At 45.2% G+C, this 17,860-nt stretch overlaps 1 protein-coding gene across 1 annotated transcript; it reads right to left on the reverse strand.

The window, feature by feature from the left end:
- Nucleotides 1-158: 158 nt before the first annotated feature.
- On the reverse strand, nucleotides 159-10,528 carry Ptger2 (prostaglandin E receptor 2). The gene is made up of 2 exons (XM_075949735.1): nucleotides 9,546-10,528; nucleotides 159-1,788 (listed from the first exon to the last, which is right to left on the reverse strand). Exons 1-2 carry the CDS (start codon nucleotides 10,386-10,388, stop codon nucleotides 1,543-1,545), a joined length of 1,089 nt encoding a protein of 362 aa, XP_075805850.1. The 5' UTR covers nucleotides 10,389-10,528; the 3' UTR covers nucleotides 159-1,542.
- Nucleotides 10,529-17,860: the final 7,332 nt, after the last annotated feature.

A 17,860-nucleotide genomic window follows, 5' to 3' on the forward strand; every position in this document is an offset into this window, starting at 1 on the left:
TGCCATAATTTTATCTGCCGTTCAATCTGCCCTCCAATTGACCATGTTAAAAGACTGAAAATTGAAAGCAAAACTCTCTTTGAATATCAAGAACTCCACTGAATATCTTAAAACTTGAATTTACAACAAACACACATTTTAAAAACTTGCCAAGAATTAATTTGAGCTGGGCAATGGTGGTACACGCCTTTAATTCCAGCACTTGGGAGGCAGAGACAATCTCTGTGAGTTTGAGGGAAGCCTGGTCTACAGAGTGAGTTCCAGGACAGGCTCTAAACCCTGTCTTGAAGAACAAACAACAACAACAACAACAAAAACCAAAAAAATTAAACAAACAAACAAAAAACCAAACCAAGCCAAACAACCCCCCCCCCCCAAAAAAAAACCCTAATTTGATTTTTTTCAACTTTCGTTTCACTTACAGACGCCATGCCTATGCTAACTGCAAACTATTCTTGGAGAATAAGTACGCTGAAGACTTCCACTTTTCCATGTTTTTTTCAGAGTTTAGTTTGTAGCGTTTCAGATGTGTTTATACCATAACTCTGACTAAAATGTACACGCTCACTGAAATACTTTAATGCTGAGTTTAAACCATGCCTAATGTTTGGAAATACATTGAGATATGACTCACAGTTACATGGTTTCTTCTGTAGTATGAGTCAAAATATGTTCCTTAAATAAAAATACCGACAGAAGAGTTTGCTGTGGCCCAGTCAGTCATTTGTAAGGTGGATGTGGATGTTAGTCGTGCCCCTAGTATCAACACCACAAGGATTCCAGTATCCCTGAAGAATGGGCTCGAGTTTTCAGATTTTGATTTTAAAATCTGGCCTCAACTATGAAAAAGCTTCCCCAACAAAAACTGAAAAGCATTCATTAGAATTAATTCCTTTACTGTTTCTTTTTGAGAAGGAAATTTCTAGTCTTCTTCAGTAGCATCATCACAATAGACAACACAGAATAAATAACTTGATACCAGGACAAGGCTCCTAGGGGAAGGGTGAACCAAACCGGCCTTAACCACATCAGTGCAGCCCTCTCAGGGTGGCACAGTCCTGATTGGAGAGGACTCCCACAGGCACAAAGTTACAACGTTACAGTTAAAGGGACTGATGACTTTCAAGTTCATGGTCCAAACAGAGTCCATTAAGCAATCACAAGACAGCAACTTGTCTGTCTCGATTGCTTCATCGCTTGCACGAACTGACTTCCTAGAGAATGAGTTTCGCTTGGCCTGACTGCACACTGCATTTATAACAGCAGTGGCATCAAAATTTAAAACAGGAGACAGTAACCACGTAGAGTTTTAAACAAATTACAAAACCACATGCTTGGTTATTCAGCAGGAAAGCTTATATCAACTGGGTCTTAGACGCAGCTGGTTGTCCTACAAAGGTCACATAGCATGAGCTGTAGACAGCCTTCTGAGATCTTCCACGAAGGGCCTTGCAGTTTCATTTTGTTCCTACGCCAGCTCTTCACGTTTCTCCAAGGAGGCTGTTAAAGGCCTTTGCAGAGGCTCCCTTGTGAAGTGCATCCTCATAACTGTCCACAAAGGTCAGTCTGTTTAGTGGCACTGGACAGGGTAGGACAGGAAGTCCGTGAAACCTCTTGTGTTCTCAATGAAGTCCGGCAACAGAGGACTGAACGCATTAGTCTCAGGACTGGTGGCCTAAGGATGGCAAAGACCCAAGGGTCAATTATAGAGTTAATTGATAAAAATCTAAGAGCTTGGAGGTCCAAGTTTTCCTTTCGGGAAGAGGTTTCATTCACATAAGCAAAGATCTGAAAGGAGAGAGGAAAACAATGTTAGTTTTATATTGTAAGCAAGCTGACTTAGATCCCATCATCTCTTGAGATTCAGCCTTGTTTTGTGTAGTAGCAGCAAGTGGAAGGGTGGGTGGAAAAAATCTTCTATGTAAATCATAACTTAATCTTTTTTTTTCTGTGAACTTAATGAAAGCAAGTACTCTAAGGGTTACAGTTAACATTGGCATCATATACAAAACTTTCTAATCTTGTCCCTGGGAATGGAGGGAAATTAATAAACTTTTCTTGGCACCTAGAATAGAATCTGCTTTCCCTTTAGATGATCTCATTATATAGCCCAAACTGACCTCAACCGCATGATCTGCCTATAACCTCTCAGGTGAGGATTGCAGGTGTGAGCCATTGTGCTTTGCCAAATAGAATATTTTAATAATATCTGTAGTCATGATGATACTATTTGTAGCTTCCGTTTGTCGATAGCCCAATATGTGTGCTGTGAAACACACTGGGTCATTCATTAACCTGCTTTCTTTGTAGTCCTACAGAAGCCATAGCAGATGAGGAAGTAAGTTTCAGAAATGTTAAGAATAACGTTACACTTCTAGATATCTGGCTTGATGTGACTATCACGATTCAGCGAGAGAGAGCAAGCGAGCACATCAGTGGGAGAACTGGTTCTGAGTATTGCACTGCTTTGACCTGAATTTAACTCTGTCTGTAACTTTAGTATCGTGGGCAAGAGACTGTGAGCCTGTCCTCACAGGTCATCGGAAGCAACACTTAGGCTGCGCCGACAGAGCTCCTGTAATAGTGCTCTACAGAGTAGGTGAGTTGTGACCTCACTTCACCAAGGAGGACACAGGGGCACTTGCCATGGATCTAAGGCTGGCTGGTAGCCTAGGAAGGGTGCAAATCCAAGACTTCTGGGACTGGTATGCGCTCAGTGCATATTACATCCAGGTCAGTGCTGCAGCAGGGGCCTGCAGAATTATGTCTTTAGCTCTGGGAAGTGGACAGACACACTTTTACACGTGGATTGGCATTTCCAGACCGGTATTGGTGCTCTCATTTGACTCAGTGCAGCAGATTGGCAGGGAACGGTATGGACTTGGTGGCTATACCTCTTCATTCCAGCCTACAGAGAGGAAGAGTTCGAACGTGGACCACACCTCATCATCTAACTAACAAACACAGTAATTCTTGGTGTGCCAGGGATCCTCTGGCCTAGTCTTTGACGTAGGGAAGCCAACCACTTCTCTGATACTTTTCCCCAAAACAACTCATTCCTTCCCTTTCTCCCGTACTTATTCCGCAGCATCTGGGAACTGGATGTACCAAACAGATTGGAGGGCGAGAGAAAAGTAGTCATCTTTGGGTTGCTTATGTTAGGACAATAGCGGGAAGGTTTGGCAGCCAGAGGTGTTTATGCCAGAGAATCTTGGCATGAGGAATGGAGAAAAGAGTTGGCAGATGTGTAAGGAAAAAGAAGAATTGATGGTGGGCTTCTCAGACCTCAGAGAGAAGAGTTAGGTAGGGCTATGCAATGGGGCACTAGTCTTCTAGTCTGCTGTGCTATTTTGGATGCAAAATATTCAGTTACAGTTTTTATATATCATGATATTTTATCATGTGAATTTTTTTCTTTATGGTGCGGGGACTTGAACTTGGGGTCTCATATATGTTTGGCAAGCATTCTACCACGAGCTATATTCCCAACTCTATTGTGAGGTTTAGAGATCTGAAAGTCTCTAGTTGCGGGAGAGAATGCCCCTCCTTGGGATGGCTAATTATTGCAACCAACAAAGGACTCCACAATGAGTATGTCTTTGCTACACACATTACTAACCAGTCCTGAGATATACCTCCTCCATAGACCCCCCAACTCATAGTAATGTTCTCTCCTTAACGATCCAGGGTCCTGTTACCAGGCAACCAAGGACTGCCTTGTAGCTGACAGCCTGTCATAATTACCCAAGTTTGCCATCCGAATCCTTTTACCTTGACATGTCTTTCCTGCAGAAACCCCAATAAAGACCACAGCCCAGACCTTGCCATCTCCCTGACTCTTCTGCATCCTCACCTATGTATGCACTGGCACTGCCTGAATTTTTCATGAATCTCTTCTTGGAAATGAACTTGACTGACGTTAATGTAAAAAAAAAGTACCTATTACTACCACCTACCTCCAAACTCAAAGTGTGGACCTTCCTCTCTCCCTATGGCTGATCCTCAGTTCTTAACAAACAGTTGACATAGGAGAGACACAGGAGTGATGTTTTGGTGATGTTCTAGAATTTAAATTTGGAGGTTGGTGGGAATGCATTCTCCTTCTGGCATTGACCAGAAAGAAATTGACCAGTGAGAAAATGCCAGGTCCTAGTCTAATGAATCCAGTGAGTTACCTGCTTGACCCCTGCCCCCGGTTTTGCAAAGACTGTGGCACATATTGAGTGATGCAGACAGGAACCTGCTGTTTCGGCCATGTCTGAGGCAGCCGCCCCTGGAAAGCTCCATCCTGGCAATGGTCAGGGGCTGTCATTTAAACTATCTTTAATCCTATATGAAGTGGGTTCAGAATTCTAGAGTGAATGAGCGCTTCACTTGGGAAGATATCAAACATTCAGTTGCTTTTCTTCTTTGGCATAGTCAGTTTTGGCTAAGCCGTGGGCTTCAGTGGCGGGGGTCATCTGATAGCCCACAGGAGTGCAGACTCATTTTAGAGAGAAGGAAGCCGAGGCTAGAAGACTAGTTACTTTGCCTTAGGGGTCAAACTGCAGTGAAGGAGCACCAACTTCTGTGTCTGTCCTGAGGCAGTATCTGGGCACGTGCATACAAAACCTTTGAGACAAAGCTTCCTGTGAGATTGACGAGTGACCACCTGACACTTCTGTTCAAGGATGTCACCAAGGCCCGTGACTATCCCTCTTCTCTTTAGAGATGGAGACTTTTCAAAGTCTCTGTTTGGCTCTTCTCCATGGGGCTTCCCTTTCATCAGCACTTACCAACAGCTAACTTGCAGGCAGCACTTACTCTCTGTTCATCTGCCTTTCGAAAGATGTTGTGGTCTCCTAGCTACAGGCATTGCACAATTAACTCTTAATTTGTTGTTCTTGTTGTGGTGGTGGTGGGCCATGCTTTAAAGAAATCCTTTCTCCCTAAACATGTCTGTGGCACATGGAAACTGAACCCAACTTTACTTCATAAGAAAACCAAAACCAAAACCAAAAATCCGGGGCATGGATATGGGCCCAGCATGAGAACGACCTTGGCACTGTGTGCCTTGAAAGTGCAATGACAACTCACTGCTGAGGTCTACAGCTCTGGGTTGAAACAGCCCAGGACAGTGGCTCTGAGGAAATGATTCACCCGCCCAGGAGTCCCCTAACATATTTCACAGCTGGTGTAGGTGTGATTCCCCACCCAGGAGTCCCTTAACATATTTCACAGCTGGTGTAGGTGTGACCCCCCACCCAGGAGTCCCCTAACATATTTCACAGCTGGTGTAGGTGTGATTCCCCATCCAGGAGTCCCCTAACATATTTCACAGCTGGTGTAGGTGTGATTCCCCACCCAGGAGTCCCTAACATATTTCACAGCCGGTGTAGGTGTGATCCATGTGAAGGACCAGGAGGGAGTCAGACAGAGGCAGACAGATAGGGAAAGGAGCCATAAATACATAATGTTGTCAAACTCCCAGACTTTTCTTTATACATATGACTGAAGACAAAGACCTAAAGTTCTGTCTTTTTCCCCACTAGTCAATCCCCCTCCCACTACCGTACCTCTGCTGATGGACCAGCAAGACAAGTTCGAGGCTGGATCAGGGTACGTTTACCTCAAACTTGTGGAGCTAATGGCCTCCTTGTCTTTGGTCAGACGGAGCAACACTGAGTTGGGGAAGGCTCCTCACAGACCCTGAAACCCAGGCTTCCTTCCGGGAGAGGCGGGGCTTCAGCTTCCCCAGCTCACCTCTGCTTTGTGTTTCCTCTCCCCGAATAAATGCCTTTCTTCACCTGTTGACTCTGTCTGCTGTGTCTGAGGCCTTTCCCCGCTGTTACCGGTTACACTGGAGATTCTCCCTGCCTTTAAATTTCCTCATTGGCAGAGAAAACATACTCATCCAAGGCCTCAGACAGTATCACATGTACCGCCCATGGAGCAGAAATCAACACCCCTTGTCCACAGGAAGTTTCAGCCTTCCCTAACCGCTTTCCCTTTCTCTGGCCTTCATATTACACAAGGGTCCTAGTTTCACAGTGCTTAACCCTGTTCTCAATTTAGGGACCAGTTTAGGTAGCAAAGCTGTCAGAGAAATGCAGCTTAGTGAGCCCAGTGATGGGAATTGTGGTACAGTGGACATACGCTCAAGATCTGAATGGGGATTAAAGGTCAGAAACTCAAAATGGGACAGGAGAGGCCAAGCACACAGAGCAAGCTGTAGATTAACTGAGAGTTAAGCCTCTACCTAGAAAGAGATTTGTTGGCTGGTGGTCCTGAAACATGGTATCTATTTGTTTTTAAGTTCACACTGTGATGTTGGTGTGCGAAAGAAGAAGGAAGTGATCTCAAAAGCATGGTGTTTTTATTTTTTTATTTTTTTTTTAAAGCTGAAATCCTAGTCTGAAATAACAGCAAAGATCCACCTAACTGTGAGGATAAAGAGCTCTAATTCTCTGTCGGGGGGCGGGGGGGAGGCGATGCTTCTTACAGACTGTATTTTAAAAAACCACCAGAACTGTGTCTGTATTTACAGTCACTACTGCAGAATAGCAAATTGGTGGAGCAAAAGATATCAACTGAAAACACTCACACGGAGGAATGTTCTCTTAAAAGGAAATGCGTATTTCAACGGTTGCAACAATTGTCAAACACATCCCTAATGATGCCTCAATGATGAAGGGCATTCCAGCTGCTTATGAACATTCACTTACATATCACCACACTAAGTTCTCCGTGGGCACCCAGAGACTTCTAGGTTTCTCTTCCATCACTACCTGAAGCTTATAGTTTATACCCTTGTGACTTTCACCACCTGTTTACCTGACATTTGGCATGAAGGAAACCAGAAATGAACAGCAATGAACAGGAAACTCCAGGATTGTTTGCTTCAAATTTTTCTATAGTGTGAAGATCAGATTTCCACTAATCAGATTTGCCTAGAAATTCTATCCCTGGAGAATTTGTAAAAAAAAAAAAAATGAAGATATTTTTTAAGTGAGTCAATGGCAGGTTCTTGAAATTTTAGAACTGAATAAAATGCATAAGCACTTTATCCTAATGGCATGTGGAGAACAGTTTAAAATGCTGAGAAGCTAAGCACAACTATCAAAGTGCTGAGAAAGCAGCTAGCTGAGCAAGGGTTGGAAATTGAGAAACAGAGAGTATTTGAGACAAGAATGGAAGGTTCATATGTTTCCCTTGCGCTGTTCCATTTCAGGAAGAAAAACAGCTTTCTTCCTGTGAAATGATGACAACAGCTGATTAACATAAGGAGGAATTTATTAATTTATACATAGTGAATAAATAGTTTGGACATGTTGTTGGTCTCATGTACGATTTCATACTGGACAATTAAAAGTCCTAAGCACCACATCACATGCTTTTTAAGTCACTGAAGAAATGTTTTATGGGCATCAAAGGAAGGTTTTATGTGAGGGCTAATCTGATTATTTCTTAATTTAGACTAGCATTTACACTAGCCAATCTCCTAAAATCTCAGTCCCAGGCTTGTATTTCACAGGACTGCAGAGAAAGAAAATGAAGCAACATGATTGTATTAGCGTGTGTGTGTGGTGGGGGGGCAGCGCTAACAGGCTGTTTTATTTTTAAAGCTAGTAAAAGTTAGAATAAAGAGACAAGGTGGTCCAAATATTTATTATGTATTCCCAATTCTCTTGTGAAACCATAATTGGATCTTCTCCCATGTTATTCTTAAAATGAGGACTTTCTTTTAGATACTATTACTATTCATACATTGCATCCCAGCTCTGCTACTCCCTAGCTGTGGGCCCAGGAGGAAGTTACTTGACTCATCTACACAATAGGATGCATCTTGGAGGTTGGTGTGAAGATAGCGAGTTGATGTAAAAATGCACCCTCAGAACCCTAAGTCTTTAGGTGTCACAGTAGTGGTACGCTAGGCTGAACTGAATTCATCTCAGTATACTGAACGTTTTTAGTTTTCTATTTTGAGAGTTTTAGTTCCTGAACTTTGGAGGCCCTGGACTGACATCCTAGAAGGAAGGACTGCACTGCTCATAACCTGGGAAGATGGCTGATATTAGCAGTTCATTGCTAACTCTGGATTTTCTGAGTCCCATCTTTTTCCGTGGCCAGAGAACTGCAGAACTGACCAGGGTCCCACCAGCTCTGGCTGTGAATGCTACTTTTTGCTGGCTAGAGTCTGACATACTTCTGAGGAACGTAGAAAAAACAGTTCTTGCTATTCTGAGTAAAAAATGGTCAGTGGTCCCAAATATAAAACACGCTACCTATAAAGCTGAAGCCTAGGAGCCATGTTGGTTTCTAAACCACATTTCACTACACAAACTCTCCTGCTGGGGTGCCTAGGGAGTTGCTACCTTCTACAGCCCAGCTCCATCTTATTCCCCACTAAGTATAACTTACCAATTCAGACCATCTGCTCCAGGGACAGAGCTACCAGTGTGAGGGTAACGGGGAGCAGAGCAAAGAGAATATGGCTGAGAATAGGGGTTCTTTGGGGACGTGGTTCATATCCCCAAGGAAGAGTAGATGATACCAATCAGAAGCATCGATGAGGGCAGGAGACAGGAAAGAGCGACGTCTGTAGCTTCTATGTGGTTCATCTTCCCCTAGCCACCATTCATACCATCATTTCCAAAATCCCCAGTTTATAGCTCTCCATGAGAGGTCAGAAGGCTCCAAATTCAATTCTGCTTCCACATTAGACTTTAGGAGCTCAGGATCTATTTTTAGAACTAATTTGTTTAGAGCTAATGGTCCCTCTAACTGCACAGCACCCACACTTCTACCCTGGCCCTGCCTCCATTGCCCAGGAAGCCTTTTCTCTGCTTCCCTGAGATGTACCAGCTGTTGCTGCAAGTTCCTTCGTGTGCATCAAGTGCACAGCTACAGAGCGGCTAGCATCTGTCTATATTTCTGACAGTGACATTAAGAGAATAATTTGAGGTTACAAGTGTCTCCTGTGAGGGATGTAAAAAGCACTATGTAACAGTTGATCCTTTCCTCTCATTTTCATGACCACACAGACTTGTACTCTAATATGTAAACTGGTGAGTCTCTCAACTAGATTTTTTGGCCTTAAAATTCCTAAAGTCAAATGCAAGCGGCTGTAAACTTCTCCACCAAGGACTCTCTGAATGCTATGGGCCCGCAACTACATTTTGCCTAGGAGAAATGAAAGCACCAAGGGATGAGGCTTCAAGCCCTGCAAACTGAACTCCAGTGGTCGGCTTATAACAGGACAACCGTCCTAACCTGGAAGGACTCCCTCCTCTTCAGTTACCAACCCACCCAGGGAAGGGACCATGGAGAAGGTTCCTGTAGGGCATAGAAGAACTGCTCTCTTAGGAAAGTTCATGCGTAAACGCTGGGGGCGGAAGGAAGTGGGCAAAGGTGAAAAGGGAAAGCAATGATGGCAATAGACCTTTATAAATTAGGGCACTTTGTTTTCCAAGTTGCCAGTGAGTGCCCGGAGGTAGAACGGGTAGGTGAAGGGAGTTTGAGGCAGCTGCATGCTGCTGGGCTGTGGAAACAAACGAACGACTTACTGTGAAAGGCAAGGAGCAGATGGCGAAGGTGATGGTCATAATGGCCAGGAGAATGAGGTGGTCCGTCTCCTCCGCCATCGAAGTCCTTTCTCCTCTCCTGCGCGACCCAGGGCCACCCAGGCCACGGCCGAATGATCCACAGCGGCTTCTCCTGGCCCGACGGTGCATGCGGATGAGGTTAAGGATGACGCTGAAGTTGCAGGCGAGCACCGCCAAGATGAGCAGCAGCAGCACCGTGGCATAGAGCTGCAGGTATGCAGTCTGCCCGTGCCGGATGAAGCACCATGTCCCGGGACAGTACTGGACGTACTCCCCGTAGCTGAGCAGCGGTAGGGAACAGAAGAGCAAAGAGACCGCGTAGATGACTGGCAGCACCGCCAGGCCCCCACGACGCGAGAAACGGCGCCGGTAGAAGTAAGGGTGTCCGATGGAGAGGTAGCGCTCCAGGGCCATCGCAAAGAGCATGAGCATCGTGGCAAGACTGAAGAAAGTCATTGTGAAGGCGAAATAGGTGCACACGCGGCTCTCGGGAGCCAGGGCCACCAGTGTCTGGTTCCGCGCATAGGAAGCCAGGACCACCGGACTGATGAGACAGGTCCCCAGCAGGTCGGTGAGCACCAGCTCTGTCACCAGCACGTGGAACAAGGAGATAGAGGTCCTGCTGCCGGCACTGCACCCCGTGTCCCCGCGCCAACGGCGTGCCAGCAGCGCCAGCGCAATAAGGTTCCCCAGAACCCCGGCCGAGAACATCACTGAGCTGATGGCTGGGCTATCCTCCGGGAGGAGCCACTGTCTACTCTGGCAGTCCTCCGTCTGCCCGGAGTCAAGGGAGGCATTATCCATGGTGGAGGGCTTGGAGGAGAGAAAGTCTCTCCTCCAGGCTGGTACCTGACAGCAAGAGGGTCTGAGGGCCCCGGTGCTCCAAGACACAGAAGGGAAAAGGGGAGGGACCGAAATCCAGAGCTCCCTTCCGGCCCCCAGCTCGCGCCAAGGGCCGCTTCGCCCGGGTCTCCCGCTTGCGCGCCCAGTGGCCACTTCCCTGAAGCATCATCAGGTCGCCCTCGAGGTTCCTGCGCCTCATCCGCTCTGGCTGCTGGGGAGAGCTTTGGGGGGTAGCCCTCAACCCCCATGCCGGCGCCGTCTGGGGGCAGGTCCAGTAGTGGCTGTCAGGCAAGCAACTTCCATTGTTTGCGAGCTGCTGCTGGGGTTGGTGGTGGGGGAACAAGGCGAGACGCACTAGCTGGGCTCTAGAAGGGGGTCCAGCGTCCACCCTGAGCTGACTTGTAGGGTCTTCATTCCCGCGGAGCATCCAGGATGCTTGTAGGGTCGTCTGACTTCAGCTCTGAAGCCTTTAGCCCTAGCAGACGGTTGGGAACCAGTGCAGGGTAGTAAGGCTGAGGTAACAGAATAGCAAACTAACTCACTAAAGGGAAGTTAGGAGGACCCAGTCCTGTGAGATGTAAAGAACAAAGGAACTAAGACTTCAAGACAACTTGAAGTGAGAACGATATGAGGGAGGTTGTTGCTTTGCTTTTTTTTTTTTTACATTCCCAAGAAGATACTCAACATGGGTGAGACAAAAACCGGAAGGAAGTGAAAGTAAGCCGGTTCATCCACAGAATGGAACTATACACACCACCACAGAACGTCCTGTTGTACAGTTAGTAGCTTTGAGTCAGTTACCAAATTTTTTTTTCCTATGCCAACACTATAACAAATGACAACTTGCTTAAGCAACCTTAACAAAACAAACGGGAGAGGTTCTTGTGGTCGTCTAGAGTCATGTTTGTGCCCATAGATCGAAACTGCACTTTAGCGTTCCTCTACTCAACTCAAGCCAATCTTGAAGAAACTGTTGATAGGCTGTTTAGCCTTTCATTTATCCTCTCACGGTCAGTTAACCATGAAGGCCTATTGGAAAGATTCATTCCTGGGAGTGTGTTGGTAGCTGGCCAGTTTCACAATGGAGCTGACACAAATAGTTGCTTAGCATCTGTTGTCATAGTTACAGAGTAGCGAAAGCGCACCGATGTTTTGAAATTTTCAAATCCAGCTTGACAGACAATGTAGGCAATCATATGCTACTTGAAAAGGCATATTTCACATGAGAAAAGAGACTGCTTCAAGACAGGTTTGCACAGGAGCCTGGTACAAAGAAAAAAGCAAAGCAAAGATGACTTGCAGAGCGCATCTTGCTTCCTTGACTTTACCCTGATTCTGGCCTGGGGACTGGAGGACCGAGAGAGGGTTTTCTAGCAAAATAAGGGAAGCAGAATTTATTTGTGAAGCCTACAGGCTCATTTTCGCGCAACAGCAGCTATTCACTCCAGTGCTAACCTTCTTAGGGCGCGGGTGGAGTGGGTGTCAAAACTCTAGTTTTCTTTCAGGATGCAAGCTGCAGGGCAGTAGCATCCTCAACCGAGCCACCCAAGGTGAACCATTCCCCATCTCATCCCAAGCGACTGTGTGAATGAGAAGAACTGGTGTGATTCTGTTGCAGTTTTTTTCCCACTGTGTTCATTTTCCAAATGCTTTTGTACACTTTCCATTTTCATAGGCCACTTATAGCCAAAGCCTCTTGTTGCACTAGTTCTATATATTTGTCTATAGCTTTTCGCTAGATGAGTGCATGGTGGCAGGACTCCTCTGACTTTAATGGATGCCAGAGAACAATTGCAGAGCCTCACCCCAAACTTTGCCTTTAACTTGCTAGTCTCCACCCCATCTCAGTTGTACACTGTGAGAAGATACTCACAGAGGTGGGTGGACAAGCCAGTTTCTGATGACCAAGCTCTGTCTACATCCCTTCCTCAAAGACAGCCCCTCAGACCCTAGGGCATAGACCCCATGCATGTGGAACAGCCTTGGGTAAACCTGGCGGGGGGGCAGGGGTGGGAGAAGAAGCTAGTGTGAAGCCTGGAAATGAGCTGAAGGCAAACATTTAAGCAGGGAATTCTTGACCTCAGGTGCCAGGAAGTTTTTCTACAGTACAGGTGGCTTTGGGGCTCAGTGAGTAATCCCTACTTATGGGTGGATTTGCCACAAGACATAGATCAGAGCTGGCTCTTCTAATTTTGGGAGTTCATAGCTCACCAGTTTCTCTATTGGGCTACATGCTTTCAGTTGCTACATTCTCAAGTCACCATTTTTTGTTTGTTTTGTTGTTCCAGTATTTGGACAGAGAGAGGTAGCAGTTTCAGAAGTCTGGCAGGAGGTTTAATTTGCTACCCCTACTTCCTCAGCTACGGCCATCGGGTTTGTTCCAGTAAATCAAGTCTCGTCGTGTAGTTAAAGCGACTTCTTCCTGTCTCTAACTGTAGTGTCAGCATCTCTCCGTACAATGTCAGTTTATCCAGAGTCTAGAGATTCTTAACAGAAAACATACTAACACCCCAGTTCTAGAATTGAGCCATAAAGCTTCCCTAATTTTCAGTTCCTGTTTGTGAGGCCATTGTATTTGGGGAACACCATGTGATTAGTAATTTTGTGTCAACTTAGCCAAGCATGGGGTGCTCAGGGGCTGATTAAACAGCCCGATTGTGTCCTGGGAAGGAGTTCTAAAAGAACTAAATATCCTCTCCTGTGGACTGACTAATGAAGTCCAGTGTAGGTGGACCTCCTCTGGTCTGTTGGGTGCTGAACAGAACTAGAAATGTAGAGGAGGGTGGATCCCCAGCCTAATCTGGGGCGTTGATCTGCCGTTTGCGTTCCTGATTCTCAGGCCTTCAGACCGCCTATAATCCGAACCCTCCACTTTCCAGTTTCGAGACCTCTTCCAACTACAACATCAAATTTACAAGTAGACTCATATAGAGACCTGCGTGTAAATTAAAGGCTGGGATAACAGTTTGAGAAGGTTGTTGCTAGGCAGATTTGTGGTTTAAGTGTGACATACACTACTGATAAAAACATTATGTATCATATGATTGTGTATACAGAAGGCTGGGATAACAGTTTGAGAAGGTTGTTGCCAGGCAGATTTGTGGTTTAAGTGTGACATACACTACTGATAAAAACATTATGTATCATATGATTGTGTATACAGAACACACATACACAGACCCCAAAACTCTTCTATTTCTCTGAAGAACTCTGACACATACATATTTCTTGAAATCTAAAATTCATAGTTTTCTTTTAATCTGTAACTCAAGGGCTTTGAAAGACAAGCTGCTGTAGGTCATTCTTCAAAAGAAGGTGAAGGTAGACATGAAGGGAAGGAGAACTACAGGTTCCAGCGTGTCCTTCTCTTTTGGCAGCTTTATGACAGACATCTCTTTGACTCTGCCTACTCTCTCTGTATCTATTCAGATTTCCTGCCTTGCTTTACTCTGCTAAGCCATTGGCCAAAACAGCTTTATTCATTAACCAATAAAAGTAGCACAAATACAGAAGGACTTCCCATATCACCTTTCTTATGGCTAGGGAGAAAGAGGGACTAATGGTTCAATGAAAAGCTCCAATTGGACCAACAAGCTCACTGGGTAAAGGCACTTGCCATCGGGACTGACGACTTGAATTTGATCCCTGGAATCACATGGTCAAAGGAAAGAGCTGACCACCAAAAGTTGTCTTCTGTCTGCCACACAATGTACTGTGCTGTTCATGTGTGTGCACATGTGCATGCGTGTGCACCCATGTGCACACACAAATGTTCAATGTATTATATTTTTAAAAGCCAAAACTGTCAATACCCCAAAGTAGATCATAACGTCCAATCAATGTTTATTTTCTCTGAGTTGAAAAAAAAAACAACAGGAAGTACAACTTTGTGTACATTCTAGATCTAAGACATAACTGGAAGTCACGTCTTCTTTTACATCAGGTCAAGTGGAGCAGGATAGAAGGCAGAAGCCAGCATTCAGAAGGGATAGCCAGTCAAGAAGGCTAGTGTGTTTCCAAGAAGAAGGTGGGTTCTGAGCAAAACAAGGTCTGAAGCCAGGTTGTGGTCTGAACAAAAGGAACATAAGAGAGAATTTTGAGAACAGAAATTTGCATTTAGACTAAAATTAGACAGGTGGAACTGTGTGTGTGTGTGTGTCTGTGTGTAAGTTAGGGGAACTTGAGTGAAACAAGCAGGTAACAAGACCCTCACACTCCAGTGACACCTCACTCACCCATGGTTAGGAGGAGGCGAGCCAAGGTGTCCACAGTAGCAATTTCTCCGTGGTAGCAATATGCTATATTATTGTGTTTCTCTTGCTTTTCTATAATCATGTATTTTTTTACCATGCACACATCATCTTTATTTATTTTTAATTAATATTTATTTATGTAATGTTTATGGGTATTTTGTCTGCATGTATGTGTGTGTACCACATGTCTGCCTGGTACCCTAGAGAGCCTAAGTCAGACTGGAGTTACAGACAGTTGTGAGCTGATATGTGGGTGATGGAATTGAAGTCGGGTCCTCTAGAAGAGCTGTCAATGCTCTCAACCTCTGAGCCACCTCTCCAGTCTTGTCATCTTAATAACAATGACAGCAGTAGTGATACTATTTGGGGTGAGCAAACTGGAGCGGGGAGGAGGCGCCTCCAAGCAGGCAAGGAGTGCAACACCTGTCTAGGGCAAGATGTCACACCTAAAATGGCAGCAAACCAGCCCACTCCTTCATTTCACCCATCAGACTGAAGGAGGAATGAGCTTCTTGAACAAGCCACCCCCAAATAAGAGTTTGATGGGCCATTTCCACCTCTAGATTTTAGGATGAACATACCCACTTGCTGGTTTCCTGCCTGTGAGCCCAGAGAGTTCTAGGAGTTTCTGAAGTCTTTCCCGGTTCTGTACCAAAACCTCTGAAAACTTCTCAAGTTCCTCGTGCCCCAGTTTTCATTGCCTTGATTGTTGTCTCGGCCCCATGAAAATGGAAGAAGAAATAAAAAGTTCTCAGGAAGCTGCTTCTGGTTCTAAGTAGCTTTGGTATAAAACTGGGTTCCAGGGAAGAGATTATGCACCTTAATTTAAAATCAATTCAGAGGTAGAAAGAGGCTGAGTCAAATGAAACTCGAGAACTGTCCAAAGCTAAACCCCTTTTCCTTTCACAACTGCCAGTGCATGGGAGACAGATGTCACGGTTCTGCTCTGTTTTGCGATGCTGTCTTGTGTTTTGAGACAGCACAGTGTCTCACTTTGTAGCCTCACAAGAGAGGTCCTCCTTTCTCAGTCTCCCAAGTACTAGGACGGCAGGCACTTGACGCCAAAGTGCTAGCTGAAGATTCCATGTAGGGTTATCTTCTGCCCGCGGCTGAAGCTGAGCTTAAGGGTCTCGCTGTCACAGTAGCGTTTTCTGCTGCAGCTCCCTTGCATCTCTAAAATCTTGACGCCTGGGGATAGAGGCCTGAGGAGGTTCATTTTCACAATATTCCAGCACTTGGGCTCCCCCTAGAGGAGCAGCATAAGAACTCCTCCCCTCCAAAGCTTCATTTGCAAATAAGAAAAATCTGATTTTACCTAGTTATAAAAACTTTAAAGTAAAACCAAGCGACGGTGGCGCTCGCGGTTAACCCCAGCACTTGGGAGCGAGGATCTCTGTGAGTTCGAGGCTGGCCTGGTCTACAGAGTGAGTACCAGGACAGGCTCCAAAGTTACACAGAGAAACCTTGCCTCAGCAAACCAAACCAATAAATGAATAAATGAATGAATAAATAAATAAATAAAGTATAAAGGTACCACTTCAACATTTCTAGTCGGAAGCATCCCTTGGAGGTTTTTCTGCCCTGCAGTACATATAACATGGTCACAGCCACCGTCTTTGCTACCATCCAAGTCCTTTCTGTATAGTAATGCAGGAACAATCGTTTCTGTTTTCTGAACCGTAGTGACCTAATAAGCACTCCTCCCAGTGTGGGACAGCGGGATTGCCTCAGTTTTTAAGAAAGACCATTCTTCCTCCCTTCTTCCTTCCTCTCTCGTTTCCTTTCATTTGTGTCTTAGACAAGGGCGCTGTCATCCAGATGCCACCTTCAGTGGGAGTTTGATACACTACATCAAACTGTCATTTGAGTTTCTGTTCGTAGAATTAAATCTAAGCTGTGAAATTACCAAACCACAACAGGTGACGTCTCAAACTGGAGATCCTCTTGCCTCTGTCTCCTAGCCCACATCGCTTTCATCTGAAATGGGATTAAAAATAAGAATTTCAACACATCAACATAGTGCTGGGTACTACTGTCTTGAAAATGCATTGATAATTTAGTGTGACAGTGTTGTTTTGAATTAATTTAACTTTGAGTGGGTAAATAGTCTCCTGAACTTATAGATTTCATTTCCTCTTTTTGATATTCTCTGGAAACCTGGTTCTTATTTTTTTCCTCAGGGGTCTAAGATCTCAGAGATTAGAGGTACAGAGGATTCTAATACAGACATGCCCATGAACTTAGGCCTCAAAGGGAAGGCTAGGGCTGACAGAAATCAAACTGAGCCTGTTTCCACACTCTGTCCACAGGGAAAATAAAACTCAGTTGAACAGACAGAGCGGGCACACCAAAGAAAATGAGAACCCTGGCCATAGATGCTATATGCATGTGCTTGTTGGAGTTCTCTGTGAGCTTGTAATCCCAACTTTACCTCACCCAGATGATCCAAAAACCTCATGCCTGGTTGAGTTTGGAACTGTGAAGAAGGATGCTTAAAAGAAATCCCACACTAGCTCAGAATTGAGAAAAATAGACAGTTGTTTATTTGGGGGGGGGTAGACTCACAAATCAGAACCCTCTGCTGGAATGGAGAACAGAAGCCAAATCCTGCAGCAGGAAAAGAGACCAGATGCATGCTCTACATGGGCATAAATAGCATGAGGCCATGCCCCCGTGGGCGGGTAACTACAGCTGTAGGATTTCTATAGCAGAATTGTTCAAGATCAGATCTAGCACACTAGTCTTAGTTTTCTATCACTGTGAAGAGACACCCTGGCAATGGAAACTCTTATAAAGGAAAGCATTTAATTGGGGCTGGCTTACAGTTTCAGAGGTTTAGTCCATTATTGTTATGGTGGGAAGCACAGTGGTGTGCAGACAGAGATGGTGCTGGAGAGATAGCTGAGAGCCCTACATCAGGATGCCACAGACAGCAGCAAGAGAGCAGAGACACTGGACCTGGCTTGAGCAAATCAAAACAACTCTGAGATTCCATCTTATACCTGTAAGAATGGCCAAGATCAAAAACACTGATGACAACTTATGCTGGAGAGGTTGTGGGGAAAGGGAACACTTCTGCATTGCTGGTGGGAATGCAAGCTGCTACAGTTCCTTTGGATGTCAGTGTGGTGATTTCTCAGAAATTAGGAAACAACCTTCCTCAAGACCCAGTAATATCAC

This window comes from Microtus pennsylvanicus, chromosome 15 (genome assembly GCF_037038515.1).
Source record: "Microtus pennsylvanicus isolate mMicPen1 chromosome 15, mMicPen1.hap1, whole genome shotgun sequence".
NCBI lineage: Eukaryota > Metazoa > Chordata > Mammalia > Rodentia > Cricetidae > Microtus > Microtus pennsylvanicus.

Bases quoted from the DNA above. Each gene is read 5' to 3' on its own strand.
- Ptger2 (XM_075949735.1), bottom strand. From the start codon at position 10,388: ATGGATAATGCCTCCCTTGACTCCGGGCAGACGGAGGACTGCCAGAGT. The intron at 1,789-9,545 runs GTAAGTCGTTCG...CTCTCCTTTCAG, and splicing joins TCTGCTCCTTGCCTTTCACA to ATCTTTGCTTATGTGAATGA.